A 15169-nucleotide genomic window follows, 5' to 3' on the forward strand; every position below is an offset into this window, starting at 1 on the left:
TGTTGCTTCAGTTAAATCTCATTTAGCATTTTAAAGTTCACCTCTTTCACTTATGAGACAGGAAGTGAAACGTGTTGTAACTTGTGTGCTTTTTGTGTGATTTTTTTAGACAACAAGTAGATTAGAAAGAGAACTGTTTTAGCATATGAGCACATGTTATGGGGGGCACAACCAGCCCATGAAAGGGTTCAGTTTGGCTTGATGAAAGGCAACATTTGAAAATTGCAGTGCAGTCATTAATAAATAATTTTATTAATGTAAAAACGAGTGATAGTAACTACAGAGATGGCTCCTTAAACTAGTCAAAGAGGACATGCAGAGGGTGTGTGTGACAGAAGAGGATGCTACAGATAAGATGAGATGGAGTCTAAGTAATGACTTATTTGGAAAATATTCTTTACGATTTTAAAGTTCAGTTCATTCACTTTTGGAGGAAGAGGAGTAAGTAAAAGTAAGTAAATCAATAAATAAAAGTAAATAAAAAAGCACATAAAATATATTAAATTATGCATGAACTAAAATAAGTTCGACACCCCGGATATCGTAAACAGTTCCGATTAATCCTCCAATCCAGACGGTGGCGGTAATGCCCTTAAAAGCTGTTTACCAACTGCGGTTAAAGCAAAATCGACGAACAAGAAAGCATAATCTCAGCTGCAACGAAAAGATTGAGGTCTCTTTGTGTTGTGTGGGATTATACGACAGTAGTAATAATAATTCGGCGCCGACAGATTTCCTAATTTATTTTTTGTTTACTGACTGAACGTCTTCAAAAAGCAAAGTTTGGCTTGAAGTGAAACACCGGATGCTTGCGTAAGTCAGTCAGCCAATGTGCGTCACACAAAGCAGAGACCGCGTCCGTCCGTCCGTCCATGTGAAGAAGCCATGTTGGCGGAGCTTCTGACGGCGTGCCTTTAAAAAAAACGCCAGAGTAAAGTCATTCTTTCAGGTGGGCTCGTATCAGTATCCAGGAAGTACAGTACGACATACCAAGATGTCTTCGGACGATTTTCAGACGAAGTATGCCTCTTTCATGGAGAGCATGCTGAAGAGCGCTGTTGCAGAAACCACGAAACTTTACGAAACTATGGTTGACGAGCTGAAGGCAGAAATATGCAGAATCAAGAAGGAGAATGAGGACCTCAGAACAAAATGCAGCCAGTTTGAGAACGCGAAAAGCCAATCGGGCAGTTATCAAAGAGAAAAACAGCCTCTTCCTGGCCAAAGCAACGACTCCGAGAAATGCGACACAGCCGTGCAGTGTGGTGAGTTACACAGCATGTTAGCCTCCCCGAGCTAACTAATATTAACAGTTATAACTGGCTTATGATGGTATGTGTTGTGTTTAGCTAACATTTTACGTGTATTCATGTTATGTGGAACACACTGAACATCATAGCTGTTAATGCTTGCTTCTCAGCATAGTCATCTAGAGCGTGGGATCCAAAATGGGAGGGAAACCATACTAGTTTCTCCATTTTTAGAGGACAGTGAACGTTGGTCCAAACTTCAAAAAATCGTCACTTTATGACTACTTAGCGCTCTAAAACGTTTTACACATATACATATAATTATAAGGGACGGAACAGATGCTCCATAATTATTCAAATGAAATCAAGCATTGGTATAACTGATTTGAGCTAAATTGACTGCTCTTTTACAGCACAGAATCACCACTTCTACCTGTATATTGGTTTTTATCTATAAAATACAATTCGGATTAGCTAAAGGAAGCCACAACTTGTTCTAAATTGGCCAATCAGTTCTTTAAGCCCCCCGAGTATATCATTTCTTTTTGTCCGTTCTGCTGTAGTTTACAGACCGTTACACATTACAATTCTTTTACGTCAGCCTCCTGGTCGTGGACACCCATGTCACATGCAAACCTGTTTCTTATTCTGTTTGTAACTATGTTCACACTCAGTGGTACTAAGGTTTTCCCACACAGGAAGCTGGTGAGGTGCGAATGAGGGGGGCTGATAACGAACTGCAGTCTTCTAATGGCACTGGCATAGTGCCAGGCAAAACCACTAAGACGTATATAAGAAAAAAAGAAAAAAAATTAAACTCAACTGAAATCTTATCAATGTATAGCTTTATTCCACACTTGTATTTAGATATTGAAAAGTTGTGTAATAATTCTGAAACAGAAACTAGAATACAAAGATCCATAAACTTGTATCACAGATGTTTTTGTGTACCCTAATGCAGTGTTTAAAGAGCATTCTGATAACAACTCTACTTTCAAAACATCAGAATGTTTTTTTTTTCTTTAGAGGAGATGATTAAGACAAAGTATGAACCACACAATTGTTTAAGCGAATTGCTGCGTCTCTGTTGTTGTTAGAATGTTTTGCAGAAATTAGAAACCTTTCCCACTAGTAGCTACTCAACGTGACTCGACTCTACTCAGTTTCTGCCATTTTCTGTTATAACTGAGTACCACCTAGTGTGCGTGGGGTCATTATAGCAGTGCGTCCGGAAGTCCCAGATTTGAATTTGCAACAACAGTATTAAGGTCTATACATAACGACTGTGTTGCGAAAAAAAGATATGAAACCATGAATGCGAACTTGTTTTATTTATTTTTATTTTATTTAGAAAGAGGGGCAATACATATTAATTAACATTTTAACAAATGTAAATATGCCAGATTATAGCATTGGGCTAATTTCTATCTGCAGACCCTCTGGCAGGTTGGTGTTAAACACAAGTTAATAAAAACATACAGAGACACTATTTACAGATCATGTGACAAGGACAAAAATAGTGATCACATTATATTAGAACAAACAATGACAAGAAGAGTGGACACAGAGGACAGTATAGATGACAATAACAGAAACACATCAGTTATATTGCACAAACCCCAGTATTGCACATGGCCTGACTGTCCTGATATTGCACTGACCCATTACACTAATAGTTGCTTCCCTTTTTTTAATACACTAACGCTTTTTCACGTCCAATATAAAGCATGATTATTAAACATGATCACATGTTTGTGTGTCCCTCAGCCACCCTTTTAAGTGACTCTTAAAGATGGGGATACTTGTACTTTCCCTCACTGACAGTGGAAGACTATTCCAAAAGCTCACTCCCTGATATGTGAAAAGGTGGTCCGTCTAAATGCCAATTCACAATCACCTCTAACAGTGGCTCGAGTCAGTCGAGACCCGGCAACACTGCTAGACTTTTGTTGAATAAAATCACTCATTGGTGGAGGCGCCAGACCATTGAACTTTGTATATTAGACAGGCAGATTTAAATAAATATAAAGCGTTTCATTTTTTCCAAAAAAATCATGCTCAAATAATGCACTGGTAAAAAAAAAAAAGTCGACATCAAGTTATGATGAGCTGGTCCTGATATTTCTAAACAAGAGAAGAAAGAAATGGAGATTCTGGTTTCATCCAAATCTCAAGTAAAGGCCACAGCAGGGATAATTTCATGGTTTGATCCTGGCGCTGAACCCGTATCACGATCACTTTCATACTGGCTCAGGAGGTCAGTGGGGCAGTTTGAGCTCGTGTTGGCAAACTTAGGACCACATTGACGAGGTAGAGAAATAATTTCACAGATTAACATTGACCGATTTGGTATACCAGCATCTAGTTGTGTGTCTGAATTTAAATGGTATTGCTATTACCATATTATTGTATATGCAGTACCGGTGCCTGTTTTTACCCACGAGTGCAACATAAATGCGGTGGTTTGATTGGTCAGATCTGTTTATATGCATCCAAAACACTGAAAGAAGTGTCACTGCCATCCTTTAGAACAAGCACGATGTAAGACTTCATATATATTGGTGGTCGTTCATACTATTTGTCTTATAGTCCAATCGTGACTATATCCTCACTTTTTCCCATACTGTACTTTTGTCTGCCTACAGAAGAGAAAGACACAGTAATATTATGATGAAGCAGCCTTCTTTATTGTAACAAAAAAAAAAAACATGACGCAATTTAAAAAAAATAAAAAAATAAAAAAAAGTTATTGACTCTCATTACCAACTCACTGGCAGTAATCATTTCTCTCAGACGGCACTTTCCCAGCTATGCACAGAATGTAGAGCGACTGTTGAGCAGCTGTGTCATACTTGGCTACCACATTGGGTCTGTGGTAAAGCCGCATAGCAGATCCATATATGAGCCTTCATTGAGATAGTACTGCACTTATTGTGCAATTTAGCCTCCCCCCAAATTAATAATTTTTGCCTTGCCATTGAGTTAATATGTCCGTTTATTAATGTTCTCCTTTGTTTACATTTGAACATTTCTTCAACTTGTACTGGAGATATATATATGAGAAGATTTTTTTTTGATCTCTGTATTTGTGGAGTTGTTCCATGCAGTATAGTTGTAGTATTTTCCTAAAGACTTACTAAGAAATAAATCATCTCTGATTTTTGTAATGGTTTTATGTTAATAGACGGAGACAGAATATCAACCAATGATCTAGGAAAAAAACCAAAGAATTTCACAAAACATTCCACAAATGCAGAAAAGTAGGGGCCAAGAAGAGATGGTCTAGCCACTCTCCAGATCTTCTAATACAAAGTCTGTGGAGGGAAGCAGAAGCTTTGAGTTGCCAAGAAACCTAAAGGATTTAGTTTCCTAACAAGGAGTGAGCCAGAATCCCTCCTGAGATGTGTCCAAACCTGATTACCAATTACAATAAATGTCTTGCTGCTGTGCTTACCAACAATGCTTCTATACCAAGTAGCAAGTCTGTTTTACTTGCAGATCAAATCCTAATTGTACTCAATGATATGCAAGTCAATTTATAACTTTAATATTTTTTTCTTAGTATAAAATAATACTTAAACCAAAATTAAAATTTTATCCTTACTTAGGAGTAAAAACAAAGCTTGATAGGGTAAGACATGGGTAAGTTATGCAGACACCCACCAGTAACCAGAACTTCAAAACACAAAGTAAAGCAGTCTTTTCCATGGAACTGGCCTGGTGACAGTGGTCCGGGGTGTGCATATATGTGCACTAGGGCTGCCACAAATGATTATTTTAATAGTGGACTAGTCACCGATTATTTTTGCGGTTAGTCAACTAATCAGATCATGCATCCATTGGACGTAAAACGTACAGTTTATTGCACCAGCATGCATCTCTTCTTATATAACTATCATTAGCTTACAGCTTGAAGTGTTTAAGGTATGTGCTAACTAAAAATAAAGACAAGATGATAGTTTATTAAATTTTAATGAAATTTGCAGATTGTTTCGGTATACTCAATAAACTCAGCTGTCTGCTCCTTGCTATCTAAAATGTAACAGGACACCGGAGTATATTCTCGAGCATCTCACACTTCTGATAATCAGTTGTCTGCTTGACATTTATTCAGCTGTGTAAAAACTATAGCTTTAATCTCAGCCAAACCGATTTACTCAGGAACAAATAAAATACTGAAAAAAGCCAAACAATAACATTTTTAAGTTATCTAAGTGACTTATATATCATGTTTAACCTGAGTAGCGAAAGTTCCTGAATTTGGACACAGCTACGATACTGGACACAGCTTCTTCTTCTTCGGGGTTTAACGGCAGCTGGCATCCTTGTACATGCAGTGCTGCCATCTTGTGTTTCAGTCCGTTATTACACTCTTAAATCCTACTACTTATTCCTGCATCTTTTGGGATCTTACAAAGCTTCAAACAACGCGTCGACTATTAAATTAGTCGTCAACGATTTTGATAGTCGACATAATCGTGACAAGTCGACTAATCGTGGCAGCCCTAATGTGCACACAATTTTCTCCATAGTGAGTTCAAGACTTCAACTCCACTGTCTTGGACTCCAGGTGGCTGCTGTATTCTCTGTTCTCCAGCCTTTGTGAGCATAGTATAGCAGCACTAGCTCTATACCTGTTGCCAGTTCTGGTTAGAGTGGCCTTCCAGCTTGCAGCTGATCTCCAGAGAATTGCAAGGTCTGCCACTGCCAGCTCCAGTTCAAAGCGGTGGCATTGCGGTCTTCACTTTTTTCTGCCAGTGCAATAAGACTAGTTCATTACTCCCCTGGAAATTGTCGCTGTACTCAACTCTCTTCTCAACTCTGTATTCTTGAACAATTAGTTATTCTGTTTTTTCTTTGTGTGTTCGTATGTTTCTCTTTACAGATATTGTCTCCTTCCGCACAGTGTTGGTCGAGCAATGTCAGCCACTGGGGCAGTCATCATTAAAAAACCAACAAATGTTACACGCTGGTGAGAGGATTGGATATGGTTTGCAGGAGCAGGGAGGAAATTCTCAGATGACATTTATACTTGTCAAACAGGAGGTTTGTGTGTACCATAGCAGCATTAAAAAAAAAAAGTTCTGATTTTTTGCACCTTCTCAAAACCTACATTTTTGTCCTCCTCCTACAGGAACCATACAGTGATACTTCTCTACAGTCCAAGTTGAAAGAAGAGGAAGTTGAGTCTGCAGTGGCCTCTGAACAAGCCCTTAGTAATGTTTCAGGTGAGGAATTTAAACTGACGGTTTTGGAATAAAGAAAGAATTGTAAGAATTAAATAATGGCATTTTGAATTTGCTCATCAGCAAATTTATTATTTCCCAAATATCTTGTGGTGGTCAAATGTGTTTAGTTAACTGAATGTCATAATCAACTGCTACTTCAGTGAGATTCTGCCTCTGTATATGAACCCTGGCTCCGTTGTCTGAGAGAGCTGTTGGAAACAGTAGTGCAGGTCTTCCCCACCTGCTGCAGATTGTGTTAGAGCAGAACAACTGCCATCCCTAGCTACAGTTTAACTTATGTGTATGTCTAGCCAGGAGATGAAACCTCATTTGGGAAGCAGCTTGACGACAACACAGTAGCAGTCAGTAGGGAAAGCATAAGGTAGAAAGGGTTGAGGCTAAATGGTTGGCAGAGTTTAAACATCCAAAATAACAGTGGAAGACTATTCACCAGTAAACAGGTTGTGTGTGTGCAGCATTTCCCAGTGGTATTATATGATGAGTGCCGAATCAAAACAGGATCTAGCACATCTTTAAAAAAATAAAATAAACAGTTCCCTTTAAAAGAATTGTATGGACCATGTAATGTTAAGGGGAAAAGAAAAAATGTCCAACTAAAGTTTCATTGTTCAAGAGTTTTCTCTGCCTTAGTAACTTTTTCCTCTTATGTTTCTTCTGACATCTTTATCACTGCGGTGCCTAGGTTCTTTACACGTCTCTTTAAATGGAACTGAAAATGAAGGGATGCTTATTAACCAGGAAGATTCAACAGAAGAAACTACATCAGCTCAAAAAGATGAAGAGACCACAATGGTCCGGGAGGTATCCTGTATGGGAGAGAGTAGCCGTTCAGAGGGAGCACAGAGCCAGACCACTGATCCAGAACATTCAATAGTTATTTCACTTGCTGCAATGACGGACAATATCAAAGAAGAGTCTGAAGTTGATCAGGAGACATCAGAAGCAGAGACTCAGGTTCCTCAGCAATGTCAAAGAGATGGTGAAACAGTAGAAAATGAACAAACTGCTATTACTGTACAGCCATCTGCACATGTGCACTGTGCAGATGAACAGTTAGGAGGGTTCATATTGGTCAACAAAGAAGTTATTTGTGAAGAATTAAAAAACAGCTTGGCAGAAGATGAAGCTACTTCCAAAACTAATGTGTCAGTACGGCGTAGAAGAGGACGGCCACCAAAGAAAATTAAACAAAAAGAGGCACTTGTGTCATCATCTTTTGATGCCTTAAAAGGCCAGGAACAGTTGAACACAACTTCAGAAATAGTTGACAAATCCACTGCAGTAGATGCAGTGAAGATTTCTGCTTCTGCCTCTCCAAGATCATCTGGGATTCAGTCGAAAGAGACTTCATCTACTGCCAATCCATCTGTACAGGAGATGGCAAGCACTGATTTGAAAAACATGGACAATAGAAAGGCTGGTTCTCTGCCTGCTTCAGTTTTGTCTTTGAGTAGCAGTTCTTCTGAAAAGCCAGTAGGCCCTGAAACTCAGCAGCTTCCCACGGGTGTAGAAAAAGAGGCAGTTGAGGCTCCATCCATTGAAGCTTTATCTGCAAATAAAACATTGAACTCTCCTCCATTGGACTCACCACAACTGACACCCGGTCAGCACAAGGAACGTCGTACTTCTGCAACACTTCAGGATGCAATGCTGCTAGTTGAAGCAATGAATCAGTCAACAATGGGAAATATTATCCCGTCTTCCGAAAAAATTTCATCACCTATGACTCATTGTGCTCCCTGTGTGGATACCCTACAAACGGTGGACAAAATCCTAGCTAAACCACAGACACAGAATCTTCCTGTAAAATCTCAGTCGAGTGTAGAGGCCAATGAAACCCTCAAAGCATTTGTTACACCACAACAACAGCAAGTTTTATCAAATGCTGCTACTCAAACTTTTGTCCTGCCATCTTCCCACCCTGTAGCACCCAGAAAACTGGCTAAAATTAGGCCTAAAATAATAACTGTTGTGCCAAGAGTAGGACCATCTCACAATATAGCATCGTCTACAACAAAGCTTTCTTCTATAGAGTCGAGGACTACACACAATAATTTACTTGCAACTTCTGGAGTTGCAGGGTTACCTCTGGAAACGCCTCCACTTTTCTGTCTTCCTCAACAAACGAATGCTACCTCCATGACATTAGTCCCAGTTTCACAGTTGACTAAACCATCAGCAAATCAGCATACAGGTGGTCCACCACACAAAAAAATAACAATCATAGTTCCAATACGGTTGGCAGCAGTGGCACCAAGTAAACATCAGCCACAGACAATAGTTGTGAAAGCAATGCAAGAGGCAGCAACGCCTCGCGATGTTCCTGTCACAGTGAAATCTGCACAGTCGACTACAGCTTCACAGGAGTTAAGTGTTTCAGCTTCCGATGACACAGCATTCTCTCAACGTGAAAACACAACCGACAGCCCTGAATCTCCTGAACAAACTGCCTCTGTTTCTGAAGTGATAAGCACTCCTACAGAAACCAGTTTAGAACAGTCAGTTAAGATAATACCAGCATCACAGCCGACTGTTGATAGGAAGCTCACTCCAGTGGTCAGATTAACCAAACTTCCATTTTCAATATCCCCCAACGAATCTGTTTTGGTATCGAAACTGCTTTTAAAGGGATTTTCTGAAGGTACTATGCAAGAGAAGTCTTCAAAACCAGCAATCTCAGAGAAGCTAGATTCATCTTCAAGCAGTAGTTTAGATGTAACCGAAATGCCTAGTCCTGTGACTCTAAATACACCTCAGAAGTCAGAAGAGTCAAATAATCATGAGCGGGCTCAACTGTCATCTGAAACATTCACTGTCATGAGAGAGGCAACTGTCGGTGAAGATGTGCAGCCATCTACATCAGCCACATCTGTTGAACCCATTCCTAATTTGGACAGCAGTGACGTGCAGGAGAATGAATCTTCCATCATACAGCTTACCTCCATGTGCAGAGAGGCATCTGACCCTCACTTACAGATGACTAAAGCACAGTTCTTGGCACAACTGGCAGTTTCACCGATCATTCAAGATCCAGAAAAACAGGTAAATGCAATTCAGTACGTGGGGGGTCTTAATTTCTGTGGTTACACATTGAAATTGATAGTCATCATGTTATGTTGGTTTTGTTTTGGTTTTTTTTGTTTTTTTTTAAATTGGAACCCCTACAGAATGTGGTACCTATTTATTTATTTTTTGTTTCTTCTTTCCATGTTGATACAGGCCAACTCTGACTTTGCAAATGGTAAAGCTTCTTTGACGGAGAGAAGCTTACAGAAGAAAAGCTTACAGAAAAATTCCTTGGTCGCTCGGCTGCGAAGTCATCTGAAAACTCACTTGCAAGTTAAAAGAACTGAAAAAAGTCTGGAATGGAATTCAGAAAGTGAGACTACCTCTCTCATCTCTAAGAAACTTGGAATGGAGAATGGCAGTCTTAACGGTGAAAACTCAACTAAGGAAACCAGTCCCGTTTGCCTTGAAAGGAGAGATGTGGTTAAAGATAATACAGCTCTAATTAATAATGCCCTATCTTCCATCAGTCCTGTAAGATCTGTACTGTGTAATGGTGGTGATTTACCCAAGGTGATTGATAATGAGCCAACTTCTAAGAAGAGCAGGGCTAACAGTGATTCCACCACCACGAGTCCTAAGGCGGACAGTACACATAGAGATGGTTTAGGCACAGACAATAAAAAATCCACATCTGTGAGTCCTAGAGAGGGTAATTTAAATGAAGAAATTGCTAGTCCTGAAATGACTTCAGTGACTCCTAGGAGGTCTTTGGGTAGGGATAGTGCCTGTCCTAGATATAAAAAATCCAGTTCTTTAAGTCCGAGGAGGTCGCCTTCAGGTAGAAAAGGTTTAAACTCTAACTCCAGTTCTTTGAGTTCTAGAAGTCCTAGCTCAACTAAAGAAAGTGGTAGCCCCAAAATGACTAAAAATGATACAACCCCTAGAAATGAAAAATCAAGTTCTGTAAGCCTTGTAATGTCAACCAGAGGAAGCACTAGTCCTAAAAAGACTGACTTGCCTTCTGTTACTCCAAGAACACCTAGTTTGAGGCAGTCTGGCATCCGTAGGAGTTCACTTTTCAGCAAGGACGACTCAAGGACAAAAAGGATTAAAAGGGAATTAAGATCTTTTGGTATAACCACAGATGGCGCTATTACCAGAAGAAAAGGTGAAACTTGTTCCCCAAGTGTCAAGTCCCCTACAATAGCTAAAAATGGCATCAGTCCTACAAGGACTGAGGAATCGACACCTGCTAAGAAGCCCAGACTAATCCAAGATGTTACTGGTCCTAAAAGGGGTTTTAAAGTTGTTAATGCTATGAAGTTAGCTAAAGCAGCAAAAGCTAAAAAAATTGCTTCAATGAAAAAGTCTAACAAATCTAAATTGGCAAAAAGTCGGTTATCAGAGAGTCGGACCAGCTGTGAGGTTGGGAAAAAATGTCGAGCTAAAGTGTGGATACCTCCTGTCATGACAGAAAATGAAATGCCTCCATCGGGGGAAAAGGAGTCATCTTTGTTAAACGTAAAGACGGAGACAGGATCTGATAATCAAAACCCCAGTGGCTCCCCTGATTCGCCCCAACCCAAATTTGTTACGTCACCAATTGTATCACCTCTACAGCCTTTGTCAGTCATAGGTAGGCATCTGCTAAGGAACCAGTGTGGGGAATGTGGTCGAATTCTCAGCAGCAGTGCTGCACTGGAGAGCCACGTTAGTCTTCATACGGGACACAGGCCCTTCTCATGTACATTCTGTGGGAAGAATTTCCCAGACTCCAAGAGCTTTAAACGCCACGGCCGGGTGCACCGCAATGGTCGGATACATATCTGCCAGCATTGCGGGAAGGGATTTGTCTACCGCTTTGGCCTTACAAAACACATCCAAATGGTGCACGGCAGGATAAGACCTTTCATTTGCCAGATCTGCAAAAAAGGATTCTTCACAAAACGAGATGTAGAAGTACATATTAGGATCCACACTGGAGAGAAACCATTTCAATGTACCCTCTGTGAAAGGAAATTCATAAGAAGAGTAGAATTGAATGTGCATTTGCGATGGCATAATGGAGAGAAAAGACACTGGTGTCCATTCTGCGGAAAAGGATTTTTAGACTACAATAACCTTAAAAGGCACAAATACACCCATACAGGGGAGAAACCACATGCCTGTCCACACTGTCCAAAGAAATTCACGCAGACGGGTCACCTGAAAAAACATGTTAAAAATGTACACGGTGGTCAGTGAGAGATGGACATTTAAGAAACCATGTTCACCTTGGAACAATGGTATGCTTTGAAATAGGAAATATACGTTCTTGTAATTCAGAAAATGCATGCTGTGGAGCGGGGTTTTCTTTGTTTGTTTGGTTTTTATAATGGAATTTATATGCAAATGGAGAATTTACTTATTTTGCCTTTTTGAGATAATTATTTTGTATCTTTGTAGAATGGTTCGAGAGTTTGGGAATTTGTACTCATTTGCTGCTTTGTTGGAAATCCATCCATCTGTCTTAAAGAACGGAAGCAACTTAACTAAAGCCAACAGATGAACATGCGTGCCACTTGGTACTGTTGAAAATAAAAACAATGCAATATAGACAGGCTAGACAAGTAAATCTCCCCAAAATCACAAATTGTACTTTAAAATGATGCAAAATAATGATTAGTGACAGTTGTTCTTTATACTAGCTACACTTTTGTTCCTCCTCACTAGCAAGCAGATGAGGAAACTTTCCAGACTGTTGAACTTTGTTTTTTTTTTTCTTTTTACAATGTTCTGTATGGCACTGTGTGCTCTTTGCAAAGTAGAGTGTAATATAGATGGAGATTGAGGTTTTTCAGAAATATACATCTTTAAATTGAAGTTGGTTTGTCAGAATATGCAGGTATCTTTTTCTCATACTTTTTGATTCAGTAGGTGATGTCACAAGATGTGTGAGAGCATAACCCCAGTTTGGCATGGTATTTCTTCCTGAATGTTGTACCTGGGTTAGTTTAGGGGAAATTGTTAAGGTAAATTTGGCTTCAACTCAAGTAAGCCTTTGTGGCATACATAATGCTTTTGTTTTGGACATGGGCTTTAGTGTCCTAGTGGCATTTTAAAGCTGTCATCTTTTTCTTTTCTCATTTTGTAATGAGTTCGCCATAATACACTTGCATTCGTTTTTAAATATTGTCAACTGAACACATTAAAAACAGATGTTTTGTTAGTTTTTTAATTATTAATTTATTGATGTTGTTTTCATATATACAATTCCAAAAATTGAAGCACTTGCCTATTATTAAAAAAAGAAGTATTTGATAAACTTTCCACAATAACTCTGGAAAGCACATCTTGTGACCAGTGTTGGAATTTGGATGTTGGATTTTGAAATATGCACTAAGGTTAAAACATGTCTTAATTAAATTGAGACTGAAAATATGATCTAATTTCCATTACCCATCTGTCAATTTCTGTCAGTATGCCACATGTCATTACTGCTGTCTAAATGGCAAAGAAGTCTAATTGTATTACTTGCACAGTAATTAACCACCTCATTCAGGGAGGACTAAAAGTGAATCTTTTTTTTTTTAAACATATTTTCATTCTGTTTAACATTGTGCTGTATTAAAAAAAAAAAAGATGTCTTTGCTTTGGTGTAAATGTTTTATTTTTCTTAGATATGTTTGAAAAGCTAACTTTCCCAAAAATATCAAACACAATATTAACACATTCTTTTACAGCCCTAAACCTCATTGTACATACTGTGAATTTACATTGATTTGATTTTTGTCAAGTCAAGTTGCATAGTTTGTTCGTACTGGCTGTAAAAATGAAAGAAATGTGAATAAACATTTTGTTTATAAAATTATTTTGTGATCATTTAAAAATGTGTAGCACAAGTAATAGCTTTGCAGTCCTGGAGTTTAATGATGACTTTGACTTTATTATGCTGTACGGTTTCAAATCAACTAATGCAAACCAATATTCTCCAGTGGGAGTAATACACAAAAGATCTTGCACTGTTTGTTCTTCACATTATAACCACCATTTTTCAAAAGTCCACACTGCACTCAGGGCCGTTTCTAGACAGGCATATATGAGGGGGCAGAGAGAAATGTAAAGGGGGCACATAGTGGCAATGGAGGCGAGAAAGGTGTGGGGGTTGAGTGGGGTGCTCTGGATCAGGGCTGCCACAAATGATTATTTTGATAGTCGACTAGTCAATTATTTTTGCGATTAGTCGACTAATTACATCATGCATCCATTGGACATAAAACGTGCAGCTTATTGCACCAGCATGCATCTGCTCTTATATAACTATCATTAGCTTAGGACGATCGTGGCTCAATAGTTGGCAGTTTGTCTTGTAATTGGAAGGTTGCCGGTTTGAGCCCCAGCTCCGACAGTCTCGGTCGTTGTGTCCTTGAGCAAGACACTTCACCCATTGCCTACTGGTGGTGGTCAGAGGGCCCGGTGGCACCAGTGTCTGGCAGCCTCACCTCTGTCAGTGCGCCCCCCCGGGCAGCTGTGGCTGCAACGTAGCTTGCCATCACCAGTGTGTGAATGGGTGGATGACTGAATGTAGTGTAAAACGCTTTGGGGTCCGTAGGGACTAAGTAAGGCGCTATACAAATACAGGCCATTTAGCTTACAGCTTGAAGTGTTCAAGGTTAGCACATGCTAACTAAAAATAAAGAGCAGATGATAGTTTATTAAACTTTAAGAAAATTTGCAGACTGTCTCGGTGGATTTTAATAAACTCAGCCGTCTGCTCCTTGCTATCTAAAATATAACAGGACATTGGAGTAAATTCTCGACCATCTCACACTTCTGTTTAATCAGTTTTCTGCTTGATGTTTATTCAGCTGTGTAAAAACTATAACTTTAATCTCAGCCAAACAGATTTACTCAGGAACAAATAAAATACTGAAAAAAGCCAAACAATAAAATGTTTAAGGTATCTAAGTGACTTATATATCATGTTTAACCTGAGTTAAACCGCAGGGGGTCTGAAAACGATGTGCCAGGAGTTCGCTGTTCGTCAGCTCTAGTTAGCCTTGAACCCCGGCTAGCTATCGAGCTTGTGGGTAACAGATGTCTCTGAAAACATCGGAGCACTTTTGCAAATATGCGATGTCTTGATAAATTGAGCAGATATTTAAAGTTTACACACCCACATTCTTGCCAGAAAATATCTGAAAACTTTATTTTGTGACCCAGAAAGAGTAATAAGAGTAATATTAAAACTAAGTACCTGCCACCATTACTGGAAACTGAAATTGACTGGGCCACGCTATGAATTCGCAACCCGTTCTCACTCCCGACGCGTAAAATACTGACGATTTGTCACGTCCCTTAACTTCTCATGCTGACGCTAAAGGTACTTTGGGTCACGAAGGATACACCCGACCCATCCTTCAAATCAGGAGAAATGAAGGACGCATTTGTCGGCCGCATTTGTAGGATTCTACAAATTTGGACAGGCATCATAACGTAACGTAACTGTAACGTAATCGGCCTACAAATGCGGACTCTATAGGATGTGGCCCTTAAATTTGGACACAGCTACGATACCAGAGACTGCTTCTTCTTCTTTGGCGTTTAATGGCAACTGGCATCCTTGTAGATGCATTGCATCTTCTGTTTTAGTCCATTATTGCACTCTTAAATCCTACTACT

The 15169-nt window shown here is 39.4% G+C and overlaps 1 protein-coding gene across 1 annotated transcript; it reads left to right on the forward strand.

Annotated features, from left to right (window-relative positions):
• The first annotated feature begins 626 nt into the window (after positions 1–626).
• Positions 627–13308, forward strand: LOC134629508 (mucin-2). The gene is made up of 5 exons (XM_063476884.1): positions 627–1265; positions 6136–6296; positions 6385–6478; positions 7182–9541; positions 9719–13308. The coding sequence occupies exons 1-5, from the start codon at positions 995–997 to the stop codon at positions 11750–11752; spliced, it is 4920 nt and encodes a 1639-aa protein (XP_063332954.1). The 5' UTR covers positions 627–994; the 3' UTR covers positions 11753–13308.
• Positions 13309–15169: the final 1861 nt, after the last annotated feature.

The sequence above is a fragment of the Pelmatolapia mariae genome, linkage group LG6, assembly GCF_036321145.2.
Source record: "Pelmatolapia mariae isolate MD_Pm_ZW linkage group LG6, Pm_UMD_F_2, whole genome shotgun sequence".
Classification (NCBI taxonomy): Eukaryota; Metazoa; Chordata; class Actinopteri; order Cichliformes; family Cichlidae; genus Pelmatolapia; species Pelmatolapia mariae.

Bases quoted from the DNA above. Each gene is read 5' to 3' on its own strand.
- LOC134629508 (XM_063476884.1), top strand. From the start codon at position 995: ATGTCTTCGGACGATTTTCAGACGAAGTATGCCTCTTTCATGGAGAGC. The intron at 1,266-6,135 runs GTGAGTTACACA...TTCTCTTTACAG, and splicing joins CGACACAGCCGTGCAGTGTG to ATATTGTCTCCTTCCGCACA. The intron at 9,542-9,718 runs GTAAATGCAATT...ATGTTGATACAG, and splicing joins TTCAAGATCCAGAAAAACAG to GCCAACTCTGACTTTGCAAA.